Source organism: Panthera pardus, unplaced genomic scaffold (assembly GCF_024362965.1).
Source record: "Panthera pardus isolate Hobbes unplaced genomic scaffold, ASM2436296v1 HiC_scaffold_6, whole genome shotgun sequence".
Classification (NCBI taxonomy): Eukaryota; Metazoa; Chordata; class Mammalia; order Carnivora; family Felidae; genus Panthera; species Panthera pardus.
In genome coordinates, this window is record NW_026526991.1 from 84,202,040 (window position 1) to 84,227,569 (window position 25,530).

At 34.8% G+C, this 25,530-nt stretch overlaps 1 protein-coding gene across 18 annotated transcripts in view; it reads left to right on the plus strand.

Annotated features, from left to right (window-relative positions):
• SOX5 (SRY-box transcription factor 5) overlaps positions 1-25,530 on the plus strand; it is a 1,011,059-nt gene that overhangs the window by 579,811 nt on the left and 405,718 nt on the right. For 5 of the 18 annotated variants that reach the window (XM_019452497.2, XM_019452498.2, XM_019452499.2 and 2 more), the window contains exon 1: positions 21,287-21,460. The exons of 9 other annotated variants lie outside the window; for them this stretch is intronic. In XM_019452497.2, coding sequence (XP_019308042.1) covers positions 21,423-21,460 — 38 coding nt within the window. In that variant the 5' untranslated portion in view covers positions 21,287-21,422. Of the gene's footprint in view, positions 1-19,927; positions 20,093-21,284; positions 21,461-25,530 lie in introns of those variants that run through there. 4 more of the 18 variants (XM_019452514.2, XM_019452515.2, XM_019452511.2 and 1 more) reach the window with 3 other exon arrangements.

Consider the following 25,530-nt stretch of genomic DNA (forward strand, 5'->3'; position numbering starts at 1 on the left):
AGAAGGGCTAGTGGTAACTGCAGTGGTAATCTCCCTAGATAAATTTGTATTCGTTGCACCAAAAAAATGCATCAGCTGACACACCTACTAGGATGGCTGTAATAAACACCAAAAGATTCAAACAAACAAGAAAACCCAGAAAAATAACAAGTATTGGGAAGAATGTGGAGAAATGGGAACCCTCTTATATTGCTGGTAGGAATGCTATGGAAAACAGCTGAGTAGTTTCTCAAAAAACTGGATGGAATGACCATACGATCCAGCAACTCAACCCAGTGTTAAGTACCCAAGGGAACCAAAAACCGAGACTTGAATACGTACTTGCAAATCAGTGTTCACTGCAGCACTACTCATGATAGACGAAATGTGAAAACACTCTCAGTGTCCATCATCAGATGATTGGGTAAGCAAGCGTGGTGCACCCATACAATAGAATATTGTTTAGCCATAAAAAAGAATGATAGATTCTACAGTATGGCTGAACCCTAAAAACATGTAAAGAGAAATAAGCCAGATACAAGGGACAAATACAGTATGATTACATTAGATACCTATATTAGGCAAATTTATACAGAAAGTAGATTAGAGGTTACCAGAGGCTGAAAGGGAAGAGAGGATGGGGAATTATTACTTAATGGTTTCTGTTTGGAGTGAAGAAAACATCTTGGAAATAAATGATAGTAATGGTTGCACAACACTATGAACGTAATTAATGCCACTGAATTGTATACTTACAATAGTAAATTTTATGAGATATATATATATATATATATATATATATATATATATAGCCACAAGTAAAAAAATTGATAATGTAATACACCACAATCAATTGAATTGTATACCTTAAGTGGGTGAATTTCATGGTATGTGAGTTATAACTCAATATAGTTGTTAAAAAGCCAAAAGTCTGTTAGGTGCTCCTTTGTTAGGAGGAAGGGAGTTATGTTTCTGTCCCTGTGATAGTCTGTGGCATACACGATACTAATGTGGCAATGTAAAACAGAATGCTGCTGTGATGAACTGTTACACAGCAAGAATGTGTAACATGTTAGGGTGAACCTGTGCATGCAGATATGCTATTATGCTATAAAAGGCTTCGGGGCTTCTCCAGGTTGCTAAATGACTCACTTAGCTGGGGGAGGGCTCAGTTGACCCCAGAACTTCAGAGTTCCTTCTTACTAGAAAGTCACTGTGGAGCGTGTCCTCACACTTGTGCCCTTTTGTATCATACAAAATATTTGTACTGTGTTTGCTAGGTTGGTAGTGAAACAGAAGATTTGCGAGCTGGAGGCATACCCAGCCATCTCTGAAATGGTGCCTGACTTTAGCTCTAGTATTGCTGAATATATTTGGAAGTTTTTCACTATATGAAGCTATCATTTTTCACCTTGAAAATAAGTGGAATAATCAGCAAGCAATGCTCCAACAATGAAAACTAGGTTGAGCTAGCTTAGCTGGGAAGTAAAGTTACCCTGAAGAAGTAGAACTTAAGTTGAAGTAGAGTGTAAGTAGACAGTAGCCAAATATAAATTTGGATAAACATGATTACAAACAGAAAAAATAGCAGAGGACAGAAACCTTCTTTCAGAAAAGGTTTAGTGTATCTTGGTAACAGAGATAAAGTGCTGTGACTGGAGCTCGGTAGCAATAAAGAGACATTGTGTAGACTATAGTAAATGTTAGGGATTTGATTCTAAGGAAAAGGTAAAGACTGAAGAATTTTATGCCTGGGAAAGAACACGATAAGATTTTTTGTTTGAAGAGCATCAGTTTGGGCATTGTGTGGGGAAAAAATATGGATTGGAGAGAATGAGTAGGTAGACACAGACTAAGAAGAAATTATAGTATTTTAGCAGATGATAATGCTTTGGACTATTGTGGCAACAGTGGCATTAGAGACAATTAAATGATTCAAGATATATATTTAAGAAAAAGAACTAGAAAGACTTGCAGATAAAGCAGATTTGGGAGCCAAAGGGAGAGGAGAGTGTCAAGAATAACTGAATCCTAGCCTTGGCCCAAACAGTTGAGTGGATGTCAGGCTCCATTTATCATGACAGAAAAATTAGAGGGGAGAGTAGCAAGGGGATGGGTTTACTGTGGGGACATGCTGAGTTTGAGGTACCCATAAGACATCCCAGTGGAGATAATATAAAGTTAGAAGAGGGGTCTGAGATAGAAATATTATTTTGGAGTCTTGATATGTACATGTTACTAAAATAAAAAGATGAAATGAATTTGTCCATGGGAGAGAGAATAGTTAGAATTGATGCTCAGACCAAGCAGCTCCATCATTCAAACGTTGAGCATAGAAGGAACAATACTCAAAGTCCAAAAAAGTAGACAGAGAACTGTGATGAAAAATAGGGCCCTGTAGTAATGGAAATAAAGAGAAGAAACTGTTTCAAGGAAGGTTTGGCCAAGGTCATGTAGTGGAAAAAATGAAATTTCTACTAGGTTTGGTAACATGGAGGTCATTGTTAATCTTAGAAATAGTAGTTTTGGGGGGCACCTGGGTGTCTTAGTAGGTTAAGCATCTGACTCTTGATTTCAGCTCAGGTCATGATCTCACAGTTTGTGGCATTGAGCCCCACGTTGGGCTCTCTGCTGACAGTGTGGAACCTGCTTGGGATCTTCTCTCTCCCTCTCTCCCTGCCCCTCCCCCACTTGTGCATGCTCTCTTTCCCTCTCTCGCTCTCTCTCTCAGTCTCTTTCTCAAAATAAATAAATAAACATTAAAAAAAAAAAAGAAATTGTAGTTTTAGCACCACTGGGTGAAGCCCTACTATATTTCATTAAGCAGTGAAAGTAAGGTGTTTAAATGGTAACAGCAAGCATCGACATTGTTTTGAGGAAGTTTGGCTGAAAAAGATTCAAGATCCAGTACTAGAGAGGTTTGTAGAATCTATGTTCTGCCATGTACTATTTGACCATTGGGAAGTTACTTAGTATCTCTGATTGTGTACTCTAATCAGGATGATACTAACAAGAATGCCTCCCTCAAAGGGCTGGTTGAAGAATATTTGTAACAAAGCTTTGCTATTAGTAATACTTAATAAACAGAAGCTACAATTATCCTTGATGTGTATATTGTAATATCCTTAATATCACAGGTATCTTTTCAGCCACAAAACAGAACTTCATATTCTTCAAAACTAGGAACATCAAAGCTAGGACAATATGAGGATACAGACATATAGGAAAATATAAATCTGTTTATATTAGTAGTCATTTAAATTTCTTATTACTAATATTTGATTAAGAAGTCTTTCCAATTTCTCATTCTCTTATACCAAGACATTCTTTTTTACATATATCCTATTATCCTACAAAGTTTTATTACAGAAATAAAATGCATAGTTTTTCTCATGTCCATTGGCTTAAAATTATTGTGAAATTATTAGGTATAGAGTAAACACTATCTCCCTATCTCTACTCTATGTTGTATGTTGTCTGTATGATTTTATGAAAGGAAACTGTTTTGGCAGATACTAAATCATCCAATTAAAATAATTTAGAATATTTTGCATATTTAGTTACTTTTTAATATTTCCTATTTACATATGTTTTAAATGCCTCTTAAAATACCAGTTCAGCTTTTCATTTTGCTCCGTTTCAATTGGCTTTTTTTTTTTTTTTTGAGCTGCAATGCATCTATTTTAAACAGAGACATTTCTCACATTTCAATTTGAAATGTTCAGTTCATTACTATGGACCCACCTAGTGTTGACTTTTCAAATTCATTTCCTTACTCTGTGTGTATGCTTATGCTATACATCATATAAATCGTATAATAAATGAAATGCTTAAATAATCTTAACATTTACAAGCTCATTTCAGAATCTTAATGTTTTTGTTTCCTTTCTTATGATATGCATTGTATGCAACATAAACAATCTGAAAATAATTGACTATGGGTTAAATACACAGCTGCTGCAAAGCATCTTATTGCTCTTTTCAGCATCATTCACTCAAGAGGAAAATATAATCACTGGTATGAAGTGTGGTATTATTGAAAGAGGTCATTTTACATAGGACTTTGTGTGATTTATTTTATGCATTGGAGTTACTTTTCTAAGTTTATAAACAATACCTTATTGGCTGTAATAACTGCTAACACATTGCATTTCACAGTTTACAAAGCATTTTTTATGTATATGGTCATATTAAATACTTATATCATTTCTGAAAGATAGGCATTGTTATCATTCCCAATTTACAAATGAGGCAACTGAGGATCAGAGGTGTCAAAGCAGAATTATGACTTGAACCTAGGTTCTCTGACTTCGCATAATAAATGTTTGTGTTTCGGCAGTGTATTGCTTTTGAGATCTTGGTATATAATTCAATCAATGCATATGAATTATAAATAAGTATGTACTCAGCATGCATATTGCCTAAAATTTGTCCTATCATGGACCTAAAGTGCCAATGTTCAGAAATGGGCCTATTTACTCATTACATTAATAAGTTTTAATTAACTTTACTAGGCAGTTCAGTATCTTTTTCTTCATTGCCATTTATGTAGTTTCACTTCTCAAATAAACTACTTTGGTTCAATGTGTTTATTTTTGATATATAAAATGCATTGAAATATAAAACTTATTACTTAGATGTTTGTGACAATCACGGCATGGAATTCTCTCCCTTTCAGTTTCTGCCGCGAGAGAAACAAACTTGTTCCTTTCCTTTATGTGGGAAGGGAAAAGAAAAAAAAAAGTCCAGCACAGACCATTTACTCAAGCAAACTTCTTAACGCATTTATCTATCTATCATCTATCTATCTATCTATCTATCTATCTATCTAATCTGTCTATTTTTTGGGTTCCCCCCTGCAATAGACAGGAAGAAATGGGGGGAGAAGGAGAAGAAAAAGGGTGTTCGTTTCCTATCTCTTCTTCCCCCACACTATTACTCCTCAAGTCAGAAAACTGAATATCCAAAAGGATATTTCTTCTGTTTTCTTTGAAATCTTGACTAAGTAATGAAATAATCTGCATCAAGTAATGGACAATTCAAAACTTAGAAGGCTGAATATCACGGTGGTCAGCCAGTGCCTCTCAAGGTGCTACAAAACCAACTGGAAGGCTGTAAGCATGTGCTTAACTGCGCATCTTCCCAGTGGTTGTGGTTATTTATTACCTGGGAAGTATCACAAGGGAATCATAAGCCTGTATGTCGAGGGTGAGTTCACAATTTGTCCAGGAAATTGTCTAGTGCTGGGGTGCTTACCTCTGGTCTTCCTTCCTGAGGTCCCCACCATCACTTGGTTGTGGGTGCTGGTGTTTTCCAGGTAGGATCTGACAGTCACCCAACGTGATCTGGCAGCCAGTATTGAACCTTAAGTGTTCAATAAAACCAAAGGACAGGTTGATAAGCAAGTTAGGTCTTTGTCTCAAACATGAGAGTGCAGGCCACCTGAGACTAGATTTGATATTGGCCACTCTTGGTATTCAGGCCACCGTACATGCTAATGACCATCTGTTCTGGACTCTGGATGTGGATAAGTTACACAGGCTCCATGGAAAGGGCAGTTGGCCGACAGCGTCACCAATGAGGCAGTGCTACCCCACGCAAGGCACGTTGTGGATGTCTGTGCGCACACCAGCCATGTTCCCTTCATGGCCTGCCCATGCTGGAGCTGTCAGGAAGGGGCCACTAGCCAGGTTTGCTCTGGTGCTGGCCTTGGTTCTTGTCGAGGTCTGCGCCCCGAGTGGATGCTTCTTCAGTCTAGTTCTTTGCAAGCTCAGGCCACCAGCTTCCTGATGTTATGGGTTGCTGTCAAAGATTTCTCCAGGTGGGCCAAACTTGATGGAAACATGTACATATACTTTGAATTTTATAGGTGTATACATGCCCATATGTGTATATTTATATGAACATACAGTTATATTTTAAATAGTCGAATAAACCTTTCTATTTGAGGTGCATGAAATACTTGAAAAACACTGAGATAAATGATCGTATTGGGTGACCTGGTATATAACATATATGTATGTATATATAAAACATATATGTGTGTGTATACACATACACATGCACACACATCCTCAGGGAATATAAACTTAGGGAAGCACCCATGTTATGCTGGACCTCACACATCCAAACAGTTAACAGTCTGCTCTAGGAGTATATCAGGTCACATGTTAGCTTCCTTTTCCAGGTTGGCTAGGAGGGGTTATGAACATGTTCTGTTTCTCCTAACATCTTACACTGGAACCCCTATGCTAACAGGACAGCTGTGTATCTTTCAGGAAAGCATAAAATACTTAATAACTTAGGTGTGTCTTTTCTGCCAGGAGATTGGTCGCAAAGTAAGCAAGGGGGATAGTAAATAAGTGTTTCTGAAGAATACATATAAATGTGGGAAATAAGGGTGACAATTAACAGTCATATAGCATATTAGGATAGCAAAAAAATAATAGATATGGGGAAAGGGTAAACTTGTGATAAAAAATGCCATTTTATGGTATATGTTATAAAATATTTATAAATATCTAGTTTATATTATATTAATACTCCTATATTTATCTCCCATAGTAGGTCTTAATTTGTTCTTGCAGACATTTAGAATTATTTTGGTGTGACGCTTTTCTACCCGTGCTTTGAAGAGAGAGGTTAGAATCCTCTTCTGTTCTACCCTTGCTCCCTTGCTCCAATCCCTAACACACAAACTTACCCTTATTTTTTTCTCTTTTCTACCTAAGTTTTGTTTGTTTTTGTTTTTGAGGAAGTGTTTTAAGGCTAAAAAGTTTGAGCATTACAGCTTTAGATTTTTATTGACCAGTTATAACTAATTTATTATCAATGGGTTTTATTTGCAGAACACTTAAGTAAATAGTATACATTTCAAAGGCAAAAACAATCCATCGACTCAAACTTACTTCCAACTTTTTGTACTTTGTTCATGCATGCCTGCTAGACTCAAGATATCTCAGTTGTGGTAATCCTACTGAGCATTGTCTCTGAAAGCTCTCTAAGGTCAGATCACTAAATTAACCGGTCTAGTTCCCCCAATAACTGACTTTTGCTCTTATATGGATATGTCAGATTCAGGGATCAAGAACAATTCCGTGAATTCTGCGTCTGCTTTTATAGTTTCTTAAACTGCAGGTATGCAGACAGAACTGCACATATGTAACAGAAAAGCATGACTATATGTATTTGACAGGAATTATAGAAAAAGACAAACGAGGTAAATTTATTATTTTTGAATTTATAGAACATAACTGACGTCTATTTGCATTTGCCATAACTAGTCTTATGTTCAGGCAGCATCCTTATTTTCTCTTGTGCTTCAACATGTTAAAAGGGTAGCTTTCTGTTTGTTAAACTGGCTTAAGAAATTATTTAAGTATGCTTTAATTAAAAGGAGGTTATTTGCCCTTATTTGCCCTTGGATGCTTCCATTAGAATGCCCCTTATGTAATGGTGCAGTTTTCTTTTAAAAGAATGTGCTTGCTTTTCTTAAACTAAAACAGAGTAGGCATCTTTAATATATGTGTTGGTATTTATTGTTCCCCTGCTATGCTTCCAGAATATCAGAATGATAAGGGGAAATCATTAGATTCTCTCCATTTAATTTAACAGTTTTAATTGGACAAGATCATTATTACATTTTCTTTTAGTGAATTGTAGGTTGGTTTTTCAGTGAATCAAACTGTTCAGGTTGCTTACTTATGAGGTTCAGCCCTTGGCATAATGTCACTAATGATTTCTACAGGACCTTGAAATAAAGCTACAGGAAAATCTATCAACAAAGAGATATAAATGGAATATTTTTAGATCAAAAATAAGATTCAAACCTTTGTACTGGAAGAAAAGGACAACAGTGGGCAACTGCATACTTGATCACTTTAAATGCAATAAAAATGGCAGTGACTGACTAATTGCCAAAATAACATCTGGACACATGGAAAACTGGGATGGCAGTTGTATTTGACAGGGATTATTGCCATTATTAAATTAATAAAGAAGGCCATTATGTTATGAAAGTGGTGACTAGTTTATTTTTTCTCAAAAACTTCAGATATTTTTTTAATTTCAACATTTTTTTCCTCACTGGTCTATTTTTCCTAGAGTGTGCTTTCAGTTGATATTTTCCTTTTTCTGGTGCAATTCCTATGTTGTTTCTAGAATTTTATTTGTCGAAAGGAATAAAATATTTCTGTGTATGTTTGTGTGTGTTTCCAGAGTGGTAAAGGAAGGCTATAGAGTTTATGATTTCATCTTACAAGAGATGAACTAACTCTGTTCTTGTGTTTTAAGAACATCTCTCATCAATGGTCACCTAATTGCCAAAATCAATGGTTTTTCAAATAGGCCTCTTTAAAAAAATCATCATTATGTTGTTTGTCCTTTTTAAAACTTTATCCTTTGTAGTTAAGTGCTTTACTCATCTTATAAAAGAGCTTTTAGAACTTACTTATGGAATAAAGTCTGCTTTTCCTATATTTTCAGGACATTGTTAATAATTCCACCTCTGAATTGGAAATCTCTATGTCAAATTCAATGTAACATCACTTTTTCTCCAAAAGAAATTCCAACTTCCAACCTGCTGTTCATGCCACCACTGTTGTCCGTGGATTTCGATACTCTACCATATTTTCTCCCACACTTCAATCCTGGTCTAGGGAAGTCTTTTTCCCAGGAAGTGATACTTAAACTCAGATGTAAAGATGATGACGGGGGAGCAGGTTTCATTTTGGGGAAACAGATTGGGCAATGTCTCGTGATACCCAGTACCCACACAAATGTATGATATTGAAATCTCCTGAGTTTCTTCCTTATATCGGGAATGCAGTGGGAACTACAGAACTTTGAAATGATCTGTAGGATAGACATGATGCAGTGTCTACCTTTATAGAGCTTAGGGGGAAATGGTGGGAACTTCCATTCTACTGAGTATTGTGAGAGTCCCAAGAAGAATAACAAATTAGGGACCAAGACTCCAACAGGATCTGATGCTTCAACAAACTATGAAGGATGAGTAGAAATTAGGCTGATAAATTGAGGTAAGGGACTGTGGAAAATATTTTAGGAGTAATGCACATTTCACCCAAAAGCATTGAAGAGAAGAAATAGCAGGCTGTTTGCCTCCAATTGTGTCACTGCAATGTAGTTGGAGAATGAAGTTCATGGTGTGTAGGGAGAGATAAGGTTGGATAAGGAGACCATGACAGAGCCAAATATGCCATATTAAGGAATTTTGATTTATAATACAGCTATCATCTCTCAAACTTGAGTTATATATAGCCTCTTTTAAGGGAAAAAAATTACATATCCCCAAGAATAGATTCACTGGGATCTTTGAATTTCAGTTAAAGAAATATTTATTTCAGAAATTGAAATCATATTCTATGAAAATATCTTTAAATTGAGGATTATAATTAAAAATGAGAATTGTGGTTTTTCCAGCAGGTAAAATGCATTTTAAAGCATTTTTTTAAGTTTTTATCTACTTATTTTGAGAGAGAGAGAGTACACACAAGCAGTGGAGGGGCAGAATGAAAGAGGGAAAGAGAGAGAATCCCAAGCAGGCTCCATGCTGTCAGTGTATAGCCCGACTTGATCTCAGCAGCAGCCGTGAGATCATGGACCTGAGCTGAAATCAAGAGTCAGATGCTTAAGTGACTGAGCCACCAAGGTGCCCCAAGTGCTTTTTAATTACAAAAATGTTATATATTAATTATAGGCCTCTGCAAATATGTTTGCATGGGGTTTGCCTATCTGAACCTGAGAAATATGTATAGTTTATAGGCAACCCTTTGGGAGTTTTTAGTTCTATTAGATGTTATTTAACTAATTTGATTTATGTATATTTAACTTGTTTTGAAAAATTAATGGATTCACTTCAAAATGAAAAAAAAAAAAAAGCTAAAAAACCATATAGCAAGAAGTTTTAACTCACATATCTTACATCTGGTCAGTTCCCAGCTCTCCCTGCCCCACCATTATAATTGTTTTTGTTTTATTTTCTTATGTGTCCTTTCATTGTTTTCTTATGCATATACAAGCAAAAAGAAACTGGATGTTTTATTTTCACACATTTTGTGGCATACTATGCTCAGTTCTCAGTTATGTATTTTGTTTTGCCCTTAATATAGGTCAATAATTTACCGAAGATCTTTTTTTGTGTGTGTGATTCAGTGTATAGTTACAGTCTTTTTTTTTAAATAGCTGTATAGTATACCATTGTGTTGTTGTACCCCTAAATAATAGACCCTTGGGGTATTACCAATCCTCTGCTATTGCATGCTGTTCTACGGTGACTAACTTTGGATACAAAACGTTCTGCACATGTCAAAGTATATCTCTAATAAATTCCCAGAAGTGGAATTTGCTTTGTAATTTTGGTAGATATTTCCAAATTGCCATCCATAAAGGTTATATTGATATATATTTCTAGTAGTAATATGCAAGAGTGCCAGTTTCCCTAAGTCACAAACAAGACTGTAAATAGTAGTAAGCTTTTGCTGTAACAAACAATCCCACTCTATCAATGGATTACAATTATTGTGATTTTTTTTCTTGTATGTGTTACATGAGGGCTCTGGATGTACTGGGGTCAGCTGCATTTGTTGGCTTGATTGGACTGGGCTGGAGTACCCTTGACTCCATGTCTCCTCCTATTGTAAGATCTAGGCTGAGGTGACTAGTCCTGGTCTTGTATATGCTATTCTCATGGAGAAAGACAGAAACAAGATGAGGTGGCTGAGCCAAATGAATCTTTCATACAGAAAGCTCCATATTCCATTGTCTAAAGCAAAGAACATGTCTTAAGACAAAGTCAATGAGGTAAGAAGTAGACTCCATCACCTTAGAGTATAGCAAGGGAGAGAACAAATTGTTTATGAATAAATAATACAATTTAACATCAAATATTCAATAAAGTTTTGATTTTTTGCCAAGCTGATAGATTTAAAAACAATGGTTATCACATTGTCATCGTAGATTGTATTAAAGAATGCCGAACATCTTTCCTTTGTTTAAGAACCATTTCTATTTCCTTTTCTTTGGACGAGTTATATTGTTTATCTGTTTTACTGTTGGATTGTTGATCCTTTTATTATGGATTTCAAAGAACTTTTCACATATAGAGACTCACTCTTTCCTTTGATATTAGTTGCATATATTTTTTTTCCCAATTTGTCTCATGTCTTTTTTTTTTTTTTTTGGTGCCTTTTATCATCCAAAAGTTTTTGTGTTTATATGGTTGGATTTATTTATTTTTTTTTAATTTTATGGCTTCTGAATTTTGATCCATTGTTAGTAAGACTTCTTTACTCCAAGATTATATTGGAAATTGCTTAGTTTCCCTTCTGGTAGATTTACATTATTCTTGTTGTTGTTTGTTTTATTATTTTTGTTTTGTTTTATTTTATTCTTTGCATTTGAATCTTTATCCATTTGGAATTTATACTCCTATTTGCGTGGAGTTTACTATTTACTATTCTATTTACTAAATAGAATATACTAAATACCCACTCTGTCTTGTTGGTTTTTTTTTTTTTTTCAGTACTTTCTTTTTTATTCCTTTGGTCTTTGAATCTGTTCAATATACATTTTTAAAAAATTTTTGAGTCTCTATATTATATTTTAATTTCTGGTGATCTGAGACCTTATTCTTTTTCAGTTTTTCTGATTATTCCTCTTTGTTTTGTTTGCTTCACATTAACTTTTGAATGAATTTATATAGTGTTTTAAACATATGCTGGTATTTTAGTTTGAATTCAATAATAAGCTTATACATTAATTTAGAAAGAAAAGACATTTTTTTTTGATATCGATGCTACCTATCCAGGAACATGGTATGTCTTTCAATATATGTTAAAGCTTTCTTCAATTCAGTCTTCTATGTGAATGCATTCTTTCTTAGCTCTTTTATCTTTTGTGCTACAAATCCTAATAGGGCCTTTTTCCCCCCTTATTATCTCTTAATAGCTGTGTGTTAGCATATATATGAAAGTTATTGATTTCTACATATTACTTTTTTTCCCCACTGTAATTTTGAATTCTCATAGTGCTTCTGGGGTTTTCAGTTGATTCTCTGATCTATATTTTATTAACTCCAACAAACGAATTCTAAATTCTTGAAGTTCAGAAAATGGTCATCATATTTTAAGATCACTTGTTACTTAAACTCCCCACAGAATTTTATTTGTCTCCCTAATTAATACTTTTATCATTTGATTTTGTGTTGCCTATAATTTTTGGAAGTAGCTCTCTTGCACAGTGTAATGGGCACTAGGTTTGTAATTAGAAGACTTGTGTGAAATTGTGGTTCTGCCTCTGACAAGCTGTGTATTCAGAAGCTGGATAATTTTTGTCCTTGTATTTCACTTACCTTTTCTATGACGTGGAACTGATATCAGTAACTGAGACACTCTAGATTTGTTTTGAAAAGTAAATGAAATTATCTGTGTAAAAATTGTAGATTTCTAGTTGGTAAGAACTTATATAGTATTTAGTATATATAATATATAGTATATATTATATAATATATAGTATATATTATATAAAATATATATATGCATATATATATATATATATATATTCATATTAAGATGTCTTAGGATATTGGCCTGTGTTACAAATGCTTATATAGTCTTTTAGTCTATGCTTTGACTTCAAGTGAGATTTTAAAATAAATGTTTCTGATTGCAAATCCCTGATTTGTTTAGAGTTAATTAATAGATATTTTAAAGTACTAATACACCATTTGATACCTAAATAGTTCTTCAGTTTCAGGGAAGTTTACAAATATATATACATTTATTACAGGAAGTATACAAATACATATATGTTAATATATATATGTGTGTGTGTATATGTGTGTATACACACATATACACACACACACACATACACACACACACACTATACACTTATGAGTTAAAGATTTGATACATACTTATGGAGTCGTCAAATGAATACATTCTTTTGGTAATATCTGTTTTCTTACATTTTCATCCTGTGTATAGTCTGACTGAATTATTTTCTAAATTACAGCAGTGAGTCATTTTTTTAACAATAATACAAATAAAAGAAGCTGTCTATTTGGCAGGGGTTCTACAGAGTGCTCACAAAATTTATTTTAAAAACTAGGTTTTCTTGAACACAATTTACCTGTCAGGATTTCTATCATTTCAACTTTTTAGTTTGAGTTTCTCATTTGATGTTTTAAAATTCTGGATAAAGGTAGAATCACTTCCGTTTATTTCTCCATGCGTGCCACTCACTACCATCACACACATATGACATGTTCAGTGTAGTAAGAAACTGCTTTTAATTCTCTTTATGGGATAGTACTAATAAGTTTATTCATACATATCAGAAAAAAAATGAAAGTTGTGATTTGAAAATTCAAGTACAACAAATTTTTCAGAATCACAAAGAGGTGAATTTTGTCATAAAATTAGTTCTTTTGAAAACATGGCCATTTTCTGTGACCAGTTAAGTTCTCCTGATGATTTTAACTTAAAGGAATTTAGCAGAATTAACTTTCATTAATGATAGATTTATTTTTCTCATCATCTTGTATTGACATGTGAATGCCGAGTTGTTACATATTTAAAGGGACTAAAATAAGCTACAGGGAGTAGTTGCAAAACATTTTTTAAAAGGATATATAATTGGGATAAAACTGAGAATGGTAGGATATTTTATTTCACACATTATAAATTGACTTATCGAAGAAGAGATTATAGAGTCAGAATTTGAGAGTCAGAGGGACCTTAAAAATCATTTTTCCTGAGATGTTAAAGATTTAAGTTAAACCATGCCACTAGTAAGGAGGGAATAGAGTCTATCTTAGAACACAAACTCCTACATTTCAGTTTAGCCATAATTCTTTCACCTGGGCTGCTCTAGACGTAAGTAGACAACGTTGTTAATAGGTAGCATTTTCATTTACTAGGATTAAGATTTAGCATCTACTTGGTGTGCAAAGGAAGACTATAAATGATAGATAGGTGTAATTAACTTAAAAGTGAAGCTAAATGTTCAAATATTTTCCTAATTTACTCAGTTTTATCTCTTATTTCTACTCTGATTAGTTAATATCAAGAAATGCATATAACATCTATAGTGAAAAACTTCCCTGAAAGATGTGTACTAAACTATTTTGCAAAAATCATCTACTAAGTAAGAACCCAACCTACATTGTAGCAACATTATGGTGCTACTTCTCACTTTGGGTCTGCCTCTAGGTAAAATGCCAATGCAGTACATTCCCTGAATTTCTTTCCAGGTTGAAAATAATACAGAAAGTTTGATGGTTAAGAGCACTCTTTTAATGTATGATCCCATGTATATGGCTTCTATTTTCATGAGTTATATGGATTTTTTTACTCAATAGGAATCATGATTTTTTTTTTAATTTTTTTTTTAAATTTTTTTTCTTTCAACGTTTTTTATTTATTTTTGGGACAGAGAGAGACAGAGCATGAACGGGGGAGGGGCAGAGAGAGAGGGAGACACAGAATCAGAAACAGGCTCCAGGCTCCGAGCCATCAGCCCAGAGCCTGACGCGGGGCTCGAACTCACAGACCGCGAGATCGTGACCTGGCTGACGTCGGACGCCTAATCGACTGCGCCACCCAGGCGCCCCAGGAATCATGATTTTTACCACCAGAGTGATTGGTTCATGTACCTCTCATCCTCATGAACTGCAAACCATTAGAAATCACCACTTATCACAAGGAGAGATGATTGTGTAATGAGCAAAAAAATAAATAAATAAATAAATAAATAAATAAATAAATAAATAAAGTATAAGTCCAGTTGTTATTTTTCTGAAATGATTCTTTCTATAAGACAGAAATTCCATTGCAAAGTAGTTACATAGGGAACAGCAAAATAGGCTCCTGTATTTTCCCTGTGATACCAAATATTATCATATTGAGAAAGAGAATATTTAGGGGTGCCTCAGCAGCTTAGTCAGTTGAGCATCCCACTCTTGGTTTCCACTCACATCATGATCCCAGGGTCCTGGGATCAAGCACTGCATTGGGCTCTGTGCTAAACGTGGAGCCTGCTTGAGATATTCTTTCTTTCTTTCTTTCTTTCTTTCTTTCTTTCTTTCTTTCTTTCTCTCTCTCTCTCTCTCTCTCTCTCTCTCTCTCTCTCTCTCTCTCTCTCTCCTTCTCCCTTTGCCCCTGTCTCCTGATCAAGCTGTCTCTAAAATAAAATAAAATAAAATAAAATAAAATAAAATAAAAATGAATGTTTCCTTAAAAAAAGAAAGAGAATGTTTAGAAATTATTTTGTTAAAAAGAGCCAAGTTATATGATGAGTAGTACTAATTTTGATGTTTATTATCACCATAAATTGGATAAGAGTACTATTTTTTAATTCTTTTTAATTGTTGTACAAAGAACCATCTTTTATATTAAGTTATTTGTGAGGATGGGGCAATCTTCATTCTACGTAACTTTGTTCAAAGTTTGGACAGTCACTTAGCATTAAAACATACTTATGAACACTTTCCTGTGTACTCAATATTGAATTACTATTAGGTTATATTGAGATAAGTCAGAATTTGGTGCCTTTTGAGAATTTCAAGGAAAGATGTTATTAGGTTTGATGTTCTCCATCTCTGTACCTATTAGTTGTGGGACCACAGATAAATTAATGAACTTATTGGTTAGCCTTGGTTGCTTCATTTGTAGTTGGGATAATACAGCTACATATCTAATGTAGTTTTTTTTTTTAATATTATGAGATCATTTGTTTTATATGTTTCACAGTTATGATAGAAAGTTCTCAAAAAATAAAATTTATCATTTTGTCACTTTAAATTATTCTAAAGGAGATAAATAGTAAGGTATCAATCAGTGGGAACTATGACTGGGAATGGCATCAGCTCTTTGAGACAAGTATGACAATGGAGTTTCTAAAGTGAAAAGGAACACTTAAAGAACACTAGTTGGTCAAAAACGTGATCTGAGGAAAATTCATATTCTAACTAACCAAATGGCAATACAGAAAGTATGAGGGTACAAAAACCTTGAATTTATAACCTCTTATTATATGCCAATTTCCTGGCAAAAAAAATGCATTATGGGAAATTGAAAGTTTAGGTATTTTTAAAACCATGAGCTATTGAATTTCTTAGTTGTTTTCTGAAGAGGTCCAATTACAAGACTCTAAGTCAGTTTGAAGCCACACGTGATAGGTCATGGTGAGCTTATCAGGCATTTGGTGAATGACTCACAGATGTACATTGGTTGCAAGTTTTGTGTTTCTTTTTTTTTTTTTTTTTTTTTTAATAGAGTGGGTTCTTTTCAAATGTTTTTGTGATGAAGTAAATAACATCGTGGGGGAAAAATAGATGTACATTTTCTTAAAGCCTCTTGCTTGTGTCAAATGTTGTTATTGTCTGACACTGATTTGCTTTAAATTTATTGTGGTTATAATACTAAATGTTTTATTTCTCAAAAATAACCTTCCAAATTCCATAAAATGTGAAAGCTGTAGCTTGATGGTAGGAACATTCATAAAATATCAAAATGTAATCTGTACCCGTGACAACATATTGCAATTTCAGTTATTAAAGTAGAAGGTGTGTAACAATTATATCTTAAAGTAGAGGAATTAAACAGTTCCTTTTAAGATTAGAAGAAAAAGGGGCACCTGGGTGGCTTAGTCGGTTAAGCATCTGACTTCAGCTCAGGTCATGATCTCACAGTTCGTGGATTTGAGCCCCGCATCTGACTCTGCGCTGACAGCTCCGAGCCTAGAGCTTGCTTTGGATTCTGTTGTCTCCCTCTCTCTCTCTCTCTGCCCCTTCCCTGCTCCTTCTCTGCCTCTGTCTCTCTGTCTCTGTCTCTCTCTCTCAATCTCTCTCAAAAAATAAATAAACATAAAGAAAATTAGATAAAATAAAATTAGAAGAAAAATATTAGAAATGCTTGCTTGAAACATTGTCTGGAAAGGGTTAAGTTTGGAAATAACTTGTCTATGATCTTTAAAGTTCCTGATATTCTCTTTGAGAATTTTCCAACAGTGTTCCCGAGCATATCTTGTATTTCCTTAGCCTGTGTGAGTCTCCTTTTTATATTTGCAATGGAAACAACATGAACTCAAAAGCACACTTTTCAGGTTCAGTCCATTCTCCAGAATACTGTTTCAGCAGTGTCAAAGAGACTCATTAAGTGAAAAATTGTTTTATGGAGTTTCTATTGTAGTTTGTGCTCTCTTCTGCTCTGAAGATGTATTTCTGTTTGTGTACCTTTGTTTGTAGACATTTTTATATTTCCTACCAATTTAATTATTATTCAGTTATCATTAGTGCTTTCTGATCATTTGTTTATTTATTTTGGTTTTAACTTTTCTCACCGTGTTTATCCTAGAGGGCTTGGATATGAAACAATTTGAATTTTAATCATATATATAATTAGATTTGTTACAAATTTTTCTTGAATTCTCCTTTTAAAGCTGTAGTACTTACCTGGGGGTGCCTGCGTAGCTCAGTTGGAATAGCATGCAACTCTTAATCTGGGGGTCCTAAATTCAAGCCCCACATTGGGTGAGAATATCAGATATATAACAAATTGAATATCTTAAACTTTTCAGGCAATTGATAAAGGATATAGATTTATTTAACACATATATTGTGCTAGTCATTAACACATATTTAATATTTATACATTTTAACATTTAATATAAAAGTATTTATAATAGTAATTTACTATTAAATATTGGATTCATTGGGTCAATTGAATCATTTTATAATATTATCAATAACAGGATTTGAGAAGAACATTTTAGAATTGCCTTCTCTTTTGCTGACATCCTAAAGTCTTACAGAAACGTGAATTTGCAATAGAGAACTCAAACGAGAGAAAACTTTTACGGCCTAGAGAGATACATTTAAAATATTTATTCCATTCAACCATCAAATACAGCACCAACTTAGTGCCAATGAGATTATATCAAATTGAATTTTATTAACAATTATTTGAAAGCCTTTAGGTCTGTTAAAAGTAAGTACTATCTTGGGATTTTCATTCAGCTATAAATTCTGGATTGTTATTTTATTCTGTATTATGGTGTCACAAGTGAAATAAGATCTGGTTTCAAGTAACAAATGGGCCACTAATTAGTTGTATGACTTTAAATTCCTCTTGCCCAAGTTTAAACACTGGGAAAGAAGGATATACCAGTACTCACTCTTTTCTGATCCATGAGCTAATCTATGTGAACAAAATTCCTTATGAGCTTGGAGTTCCATTAATTCAAAGTATCATTATTAGAATAATCATTATTATATTGGGCAGATTTTCTGTCTAGTTCCTAGTCTGTTTCAATTTGCTTAGCAGGGATGATTGTGCAAGAAATAATGTGTTTTGGAAAGGCTATAGGGATGTTTATAGAAACATGTTGAGATTGTAAACTAACTTCCAAACCATTTAACATTTTCCTATATGTTCTTTGTGTTTATTTCACATATGTATACCTACCAATACATAGATCAAGAGTCTATGAAAATAAAACCAAAGGCAAGGAAGATTCTGATATGAGCATTTTTCCTTTCTAGTAAAGTTGGCCTCAGAAACTCATACTCGCTTTCTTACCTGCTCTGGTGACCTTCTGGATTAGAGTTTCAGAGAAACAACCAGAGGTAGTAGCTGTGGCAAGACAGCAGCTGGGACCATACGGATCTCAGCATCCTGCCTTATGGCCATTATCTTTGTTTCTATCTTTATGCTGCCACTATGTCTCCTCCTTGTGCTCTCCCTGCATCCTCTCCTTGCTGCCTCCTCCTTTTCCTGATCTCATCTCCCATTGCCCCTAGGAACTCACCCTCCCTCCTTCTTCATTTTTCTCTATTGATATTAGATGAAACAAGATACCCTAATTAGGAAATCTTCTAAAAACTATTTTTTAAAGTGTGCGCAGCCATGCAGCTACCGTTCCCTAGTTCCCATAACCACTGTTAACAATATACAAAATTATTTCTTGTATACTTTATCAATTAGACGTATTAGATTGTAGGTCCCATAAGGTCTTAAATAAAAAATAGGTATTTAAAATAAATGCAACAATTCATTTATTTTGCTATGTAGGAATGGGTTGTTGTTGTAATGAAAAAAATAATTTGAGGTTAATGACAAGAATAGTGAGTAATATCCTTCCCCCTTCCCCAACTGCTGAAAAAGAAAATCATGTCAGCATCAAGTCATTTTTGCCACATCCCTTGTTAACAGCTTTTTCAGGGTGGGTCATCATTCTGTGTTTTGTTAGTATCTTAACTCCATAGTGACATGCTTAAATCTTATTCCACATTGATTTTGTTGTATGTATACATTTATTTTTAGGATATCCTGTGAATGATGGATCCTGTTATTAAGTCATTATCAACTTTGTCAAAAAATGTATAAGCTTTCAATGAAGAATACATTTATTAATATGAGAAGGTTAATAACTGGTTTTTCTGTTTGGAATATGTGTAAGGTGTCTATGTCTAAAAAAGTAAACTTACTGTCTGCCTGTCGCCAGAAAAAAAAAAGTGGGACCTAATCAAACTGCTATGGGGTCAACCCTTGTGGTTTTAAAGGCCCTTAATGTTGTCCAGCTGCAAAATAAAAGGAATTGGGAGGGGAAGTTGGAAGGAGTGGAGGGGGTTGGGGGGGAATGTGTGGAAAAGAACAGGGAGTCTGGCTTTTATTTTTTTTTAAAGTGAGTTCAGTGCCAGCCTGGACATTGGCTGTGCAGACTATTGAGCCATTGTCTGCTCCATTTCCAGAATAGCCCCCAGTTAATCACTTCGGCTTTGAAGGGAATTTCCTCGTGGAATTCTCCACAGAAAATCTAATCAACTGACCTGCCCTCTCAACAATGGAAGGCTTTTTTTTCTCTCTTTCCCTTATTGGGGCGGGCTCTGTAATGTAGCCTTTTGTGCAGAATGAACCCTCCCAGTAGGAGTGGAGAGCGTGTGTGAGTGACTGAGTGTGTGTGTGTGTGTGTGTGTGTGTGTGTGTGTGTGTGAAGAATGCACACTATCTCATGTTGGTGAGTGTGTGCTCACTCCCTGACCAGATGCTGCGGTGCGCGGGGCAGCCACCATCTCTGCATGCGTGTCTGTGTAAGTGTCTTTCTCTGTGTGTGTATGTGCCTCTGTCATTTCATGTCAAAGGTACATTACCTGATTACCTTCCTCGCCTGCCAGATTTTTATCTAGATAATTGGAACTGCTATGGAGGCTGTGCCTTGCCAGCCAGCTTAGGATCTGTAAAGCCATAGTTTGTCCACCTTGTTATCTGTGGCTGCCTGGGCAGAGGAAATTAAAGAGACCCACAGCCAGGGGAGCGCTTCCTACCTCTGACCTCCCCAGCAATCCCGGACAGGACAGTTTGTTGGTACCATCTTTCTCGTGTGGTTTGGGTTTTTGTTCCCTCGTGTGTGTATTATTTTGGCATGTGGATACCTATTCCCCTCCACATCGCACATCGTGTTTTATGGAGTTTGGAGCTGAGGAAACTTTGGTTGGGTTGCCAGGACGTTCGCACCACTTTGTGGAAAGCACGAGCTAACAGTGAGACCGACAGAGTGAGTGACAAGTTGTTTACAGGTTTCCTTGAAGGGGCCTCTGCTATATTTCAATCTGTCAAAGTTGCTTTTCTTCCCTCAGAACAATGCCTGATTGTTGTGTGTATGTGAGTGTGTGTGTGTGTGTGTGTGTGTGTGTGTGTGTGTGTTCCGTGTGCGCACGGAGAGAGCCTAGAAAGGGGTGAGAGGGACTAACAATTCTTTGTGTAAAAATGATATTACCAACATCTATTTTTTTTGCTTAATTAGTTAATAAATGCAGTTTAGTCGTGGTTCTCTTAGTATACAGATTTCTCTTTTAATGAGCAGCAAATGCATTAAAAAATCATACTGTTTTGTGTGCGTATGAGTGTGTGTGTGTGTGTGTGTGTGTGTGTGTGTGTGTGTGTGTGTGTGACTTATTATTTAGAGGAGAGAGAGTATGGGAGACGTGTTAAATGAGTTGACTTCTCACATTCGGTGATGTCTAGAAGAGCGAATTAAAAGGAAAGGACAGGCACCCTGAGGTTGTCTAGTGCCTTGCAGCCGAGCGCGGCTCCCGCGGAGGGGGGGAGCAGCCAGACCCCGCTGCTGGAAGTGCGCTACCCCTTTAAGAGACTGGTCAAGGAGTCCTAGGAGAGGGAGAGGAGGGTGGGGGGGGGAGAGGGGAGAGAGAGAGAGAGAGAGAGAGAGAGAGAGAGAGAGAGAGAGAGAGAGAAAGATTGAGAGAGAGGGAGAGAGGGAGGGAGGGAGGGAGAGAGGGAGAGAAGAGAAGGGAAGAGAGAGAGAAAATCAATTGGTTTAGAAGGTTTGGACTCACTTGACAGGTTCAGTTGGAGACGATCATAGGTGGCTGCTGTGACAAAGGGAAATTGTGCTTTTCCAGCATGCTTACTGACCCTGATTTACCTCAGGAGTTTGAAAGGTGAGTACAGTTTTCCCCCCTAATATATTGAAGTACAACTCTCATTTTACAGTCATCTCTGAATCAATTGGAAGATGCTTCCCTAAAACGTGTTTGTTAGAAAAGCTTTTAGCTAGTGCTTCTGCAATCTTGTTAGCTGATTTTTGTTGTGATTGCCCGGACCAAATTGAACTGATTGGCAAAGTCTCCGAGATTTCTGTTAATGTTTTTAGGTTGTGTCCTATAACAGGAAATTAAATGAACATTAAGCATCTCTCTCTCTTCCACTCGCTGGTTTTCTCTTTCTCATTCCTTCTCTTACTTTCTTCCTTCATTGATATTTTTCTCCCCTTCTTCACCTTTTTAAATGCTTTTGTGCAGAGTGTTACCATTTTCAATATCTCTGTCTCCTAATTTCTGGGGTGACAGAAGGGTTCAGTGGTGGTTAATACAGAGGCTATAAGTTCCTATCTGATCCTTCCGTAAAACTTTGGAAGCTGCCTAGTAAAGCACATGACCTTTTGTTGATATAAGAGAGCAGATTTTTTTTTTAAAGAAAATTTAACATCACAGCAGTGTATCAGTATAGTACTCTGGAAACGTCAAGAAAAGCGAAATGCGGATGATCCCTTTCTAAGTTTTAGTAGCTACTTTTTGTGCTAGTTGTCTTAAACTAATTTTGATTTACTGTATTTTTCCCTTTTGCTATGATGAGAAAAAGTGTATTTGTAATTAAGTAGTTCCTCTTTAGAGAAATGTGTGTAATATCCTTCCATTTGATGTTGCAAGTAAAACAGGGCTTTGAAAAAATTTTAGCCCTCTTCGTGTTCCTATAAGTACACATTGCAGTTTTTAAATTTGAGTTCTTATCCCAGCATAAGTTCATTTTTTGGAACTATAAATAGAATTTTGTTTGCCATTAAAAAGAATTCAAACTTTGTATTCTGTATGGTGAATTAAAAAAAAAAGCTAAAAAAAGCCAGGATGCATGATACCCAGGCTTTTTTTCATTTTCATGAAAGCTACCTTCTGTATAAACATTTGTTGTATCTGACTATGCAATGCAAGCTAGGTGCTAGACCAGCTGGTTAAAAATATGCTAAGTCAAGCTGTTCATCGCTCAAACGACTGAATTTGATATGAAAAGACGAAAAAAGAAAGGACAAAGATTAAAACATTCTAGAAGTGAAGCAATGGAAGAGAAGAAGGGTATTGAGAATAAAATAATGCTTGAATGTGGTCACATATTAGAGTAGCCAACATCAGATCAAGGAAGAAAGTAAAATAGCTAACATGTATACTTTAATACTGTCTTCTTTCTTTCATTTCATCTCTTCTTCCTCCTCTTTTTTTTTTTTAATTAGGGTGCATCTTCACAAGATAATTCCAGTGAATGGTTAAGCTTTCTTAACAATCTTGAATTAATTTTTTTCAAAGTTCTATATATTAACTCCTTAAAATAGTTAGCTTTTGTTTGCACATATAGCCTGTTTCATATGTAGATACTGAAGTTATTTACATCGGGACATACTAATTCTTGGTGTTGCAGTTTGTAATATGTATACCACAGTAATTTTTCTAGCGTGCACAGAGTAGCACATGATTACCTTCAACTCTATATACTTTTTGAAAATAAAACTCTGAGTCTGATTTGTAAGCCTGTTAACAGACTGTTCTTATAAAAAGGTAGTTACATATTAACAGGCTGTAACCTATTTCTCTATATAGGCAAGCTTTCCTGCTGTGAACTTTATTTGTATTTTTTTCAATTATCTCTTTTGAACTAAACTTTTCCCTTTACTATTCTGATGTTCAAATCTCTTAACTTTTTTTTTTTTTACTCCTGGTGAGAATTTCATTTTATTGTCACCCAAAGGCATGCTTTTCTTGCTGGCTAATTAAATAAGCTACTGATCATCAATAGAGTTATTAGTATAGACAGAATATTTGGAAATATTAGTAGCTGAAATAATTTTTAAACGTCATACAATATACAATTTCTTAATAATTTCCCCTGTGGTTGTAATTGGTAATACAGACAAAAATCTCAGTAATTCATTACTATTTGTTTACACTGAATTTGTACGAGTGAGTATCTATAGTCACCCACATAGAGTATATCTTGCAGACTTAATATTGAATATTTATATTCTCCAAAGGAGGTATATTTGCTATAACTGCACTGTCACATATAGTCAGCTTTTTTTTTCTTCTCAACTATTGCAACTTTCATTGAATAAGTAGGTCATTTCCATTGAGTGTTAATTTTTATTCTGTTTGCTTACCTGCCATAGATGAGTTATTCACTCAAACTTAGAAATCTGAAAAGAAAACTTTTACATTTCTTTATGAAATAAAGTAGTTTGCTCTAGAGGCTATAAATAAGTGGCTTTGGGTTCATATATTTTGGAAGTTTTATGTGATCTTTTTTTCTAACTTCATTGGTAGAGTCCTATCCATCTTCTGTTATTCTTTTCAACCTGTAGACTATTTTGAACTTCAAGAGATATTCAAAACTTAAATATCAGGATCAAAATTTGGATTTAGATTGGTTATGTCTGTATTATCAGCCCTAGAAATGAACATGGTCAATGCTGTCAGACTAATAAGCACTTGTTAAATAATTCAGAAGTCGTAACAGTTTCATTGTTAAAAAAAATGTTCAGGAGGTAGAACAAATTGAAGAGTGATTCTAAAAAGTAAACAAGTAGAAATATTTTATTTTCATTTTTAAGCATCACTGTCATAACTGATTATGAGTAATGAAAAGCACAATTCTCAGGTGTGGGTGAATAGGCAAAGTATGTTCTGAGACATTATTTGTAAGCAATGTCTTTTACATTATACTATTTAGAGGAAACATAACTGGCAACATGATCTAAATGTCACTAGAATAGCATCATGACAAAGAACACTTGAACTCTCCTAAAATTTTTAAAAGAAAGTGTGATAATAAAAAATCAAGACATAAGGTTTTTCTTTTCAGAATACTCTATTTTTTCATATTCCTAGAATGAAAATATTTAAAATATTTGCCTTAAAGATCAATTTTATCTTGTTTCTGATGAATAAAAAAACAAATTTTAATACTATCAATAGTATTGTGTTATTATTTCCTTTATATTTATATTTATCCTATTTGATTATAGTGTAATAGTTTTATGACTAAGCTACTTGTTAGACTTTCTCATCGTTTTATGTTAGAGAGTTAATTAAAAAGCAAGTGTAAGATGATTGCTTACGAAGACAGGCTGATAATGTCTAGGAAAAAAGTTGGGATTAAAGGTAGTGGGATGAAGCAAATTAAGCTTATAGTATCACCTCTTTGCTTCTCTCAAAACGGGTACAGACAACAGACTGTCTATTTTGTACATGTTGAAAAGACCACTACAGGAGTTGAACCTTCTGCAGTAAAATTCTAACTTATTTGCTCTATATTCCCATCAAAATTTTTTGTAGTCATGTTGACTAAAGAAATAATTTTTGACATCAGGAAAATTTTAAGTGCTTTTTTTCTAAAGACAGAAATATACATCAGGTACTGTGAAAAGCTGTTTTGTAATTACCATGTAAAATTACTATTAGCGGACCGCAAGAATATCTCTTACATTAGCGGTACTTGAATTACGTAAAGTTTGGCCATAGTAATAAAATATTTATTACCCAGACATATTTATTCAGCTTAGTTAGAAACTTTATGAGTGATCAGTGCATTCAAGTCAGGAGGTAACCTCTAGGTGTGAATCAAAGGAAAGTTATCTGTTCGCATCTGTCAACCTTATCACAACTGTAAACCTATAAGTTTGATGTTGTATTTTTAGGATATTGTGATACATGCCTTAATTCATTTTATTTATTTTTTATTGCTACTTTGTAGAGGAAGGGGTGTCTACCACTGATGATAGGTTTTAATTGCTGTCTCAATAATTTGCAAGTTAATTCAGCTATTAGGAATATACCTTACCTGAAACACTGGACACACTGTACTTCTATCACAGTCACACGCTAGTACTATCCTGAAGACATAGCAGGAGACCTGACTGATCACCGAGAACAATTAAGGGTTAAATGTCAGGTGGCACTGTGTGCTG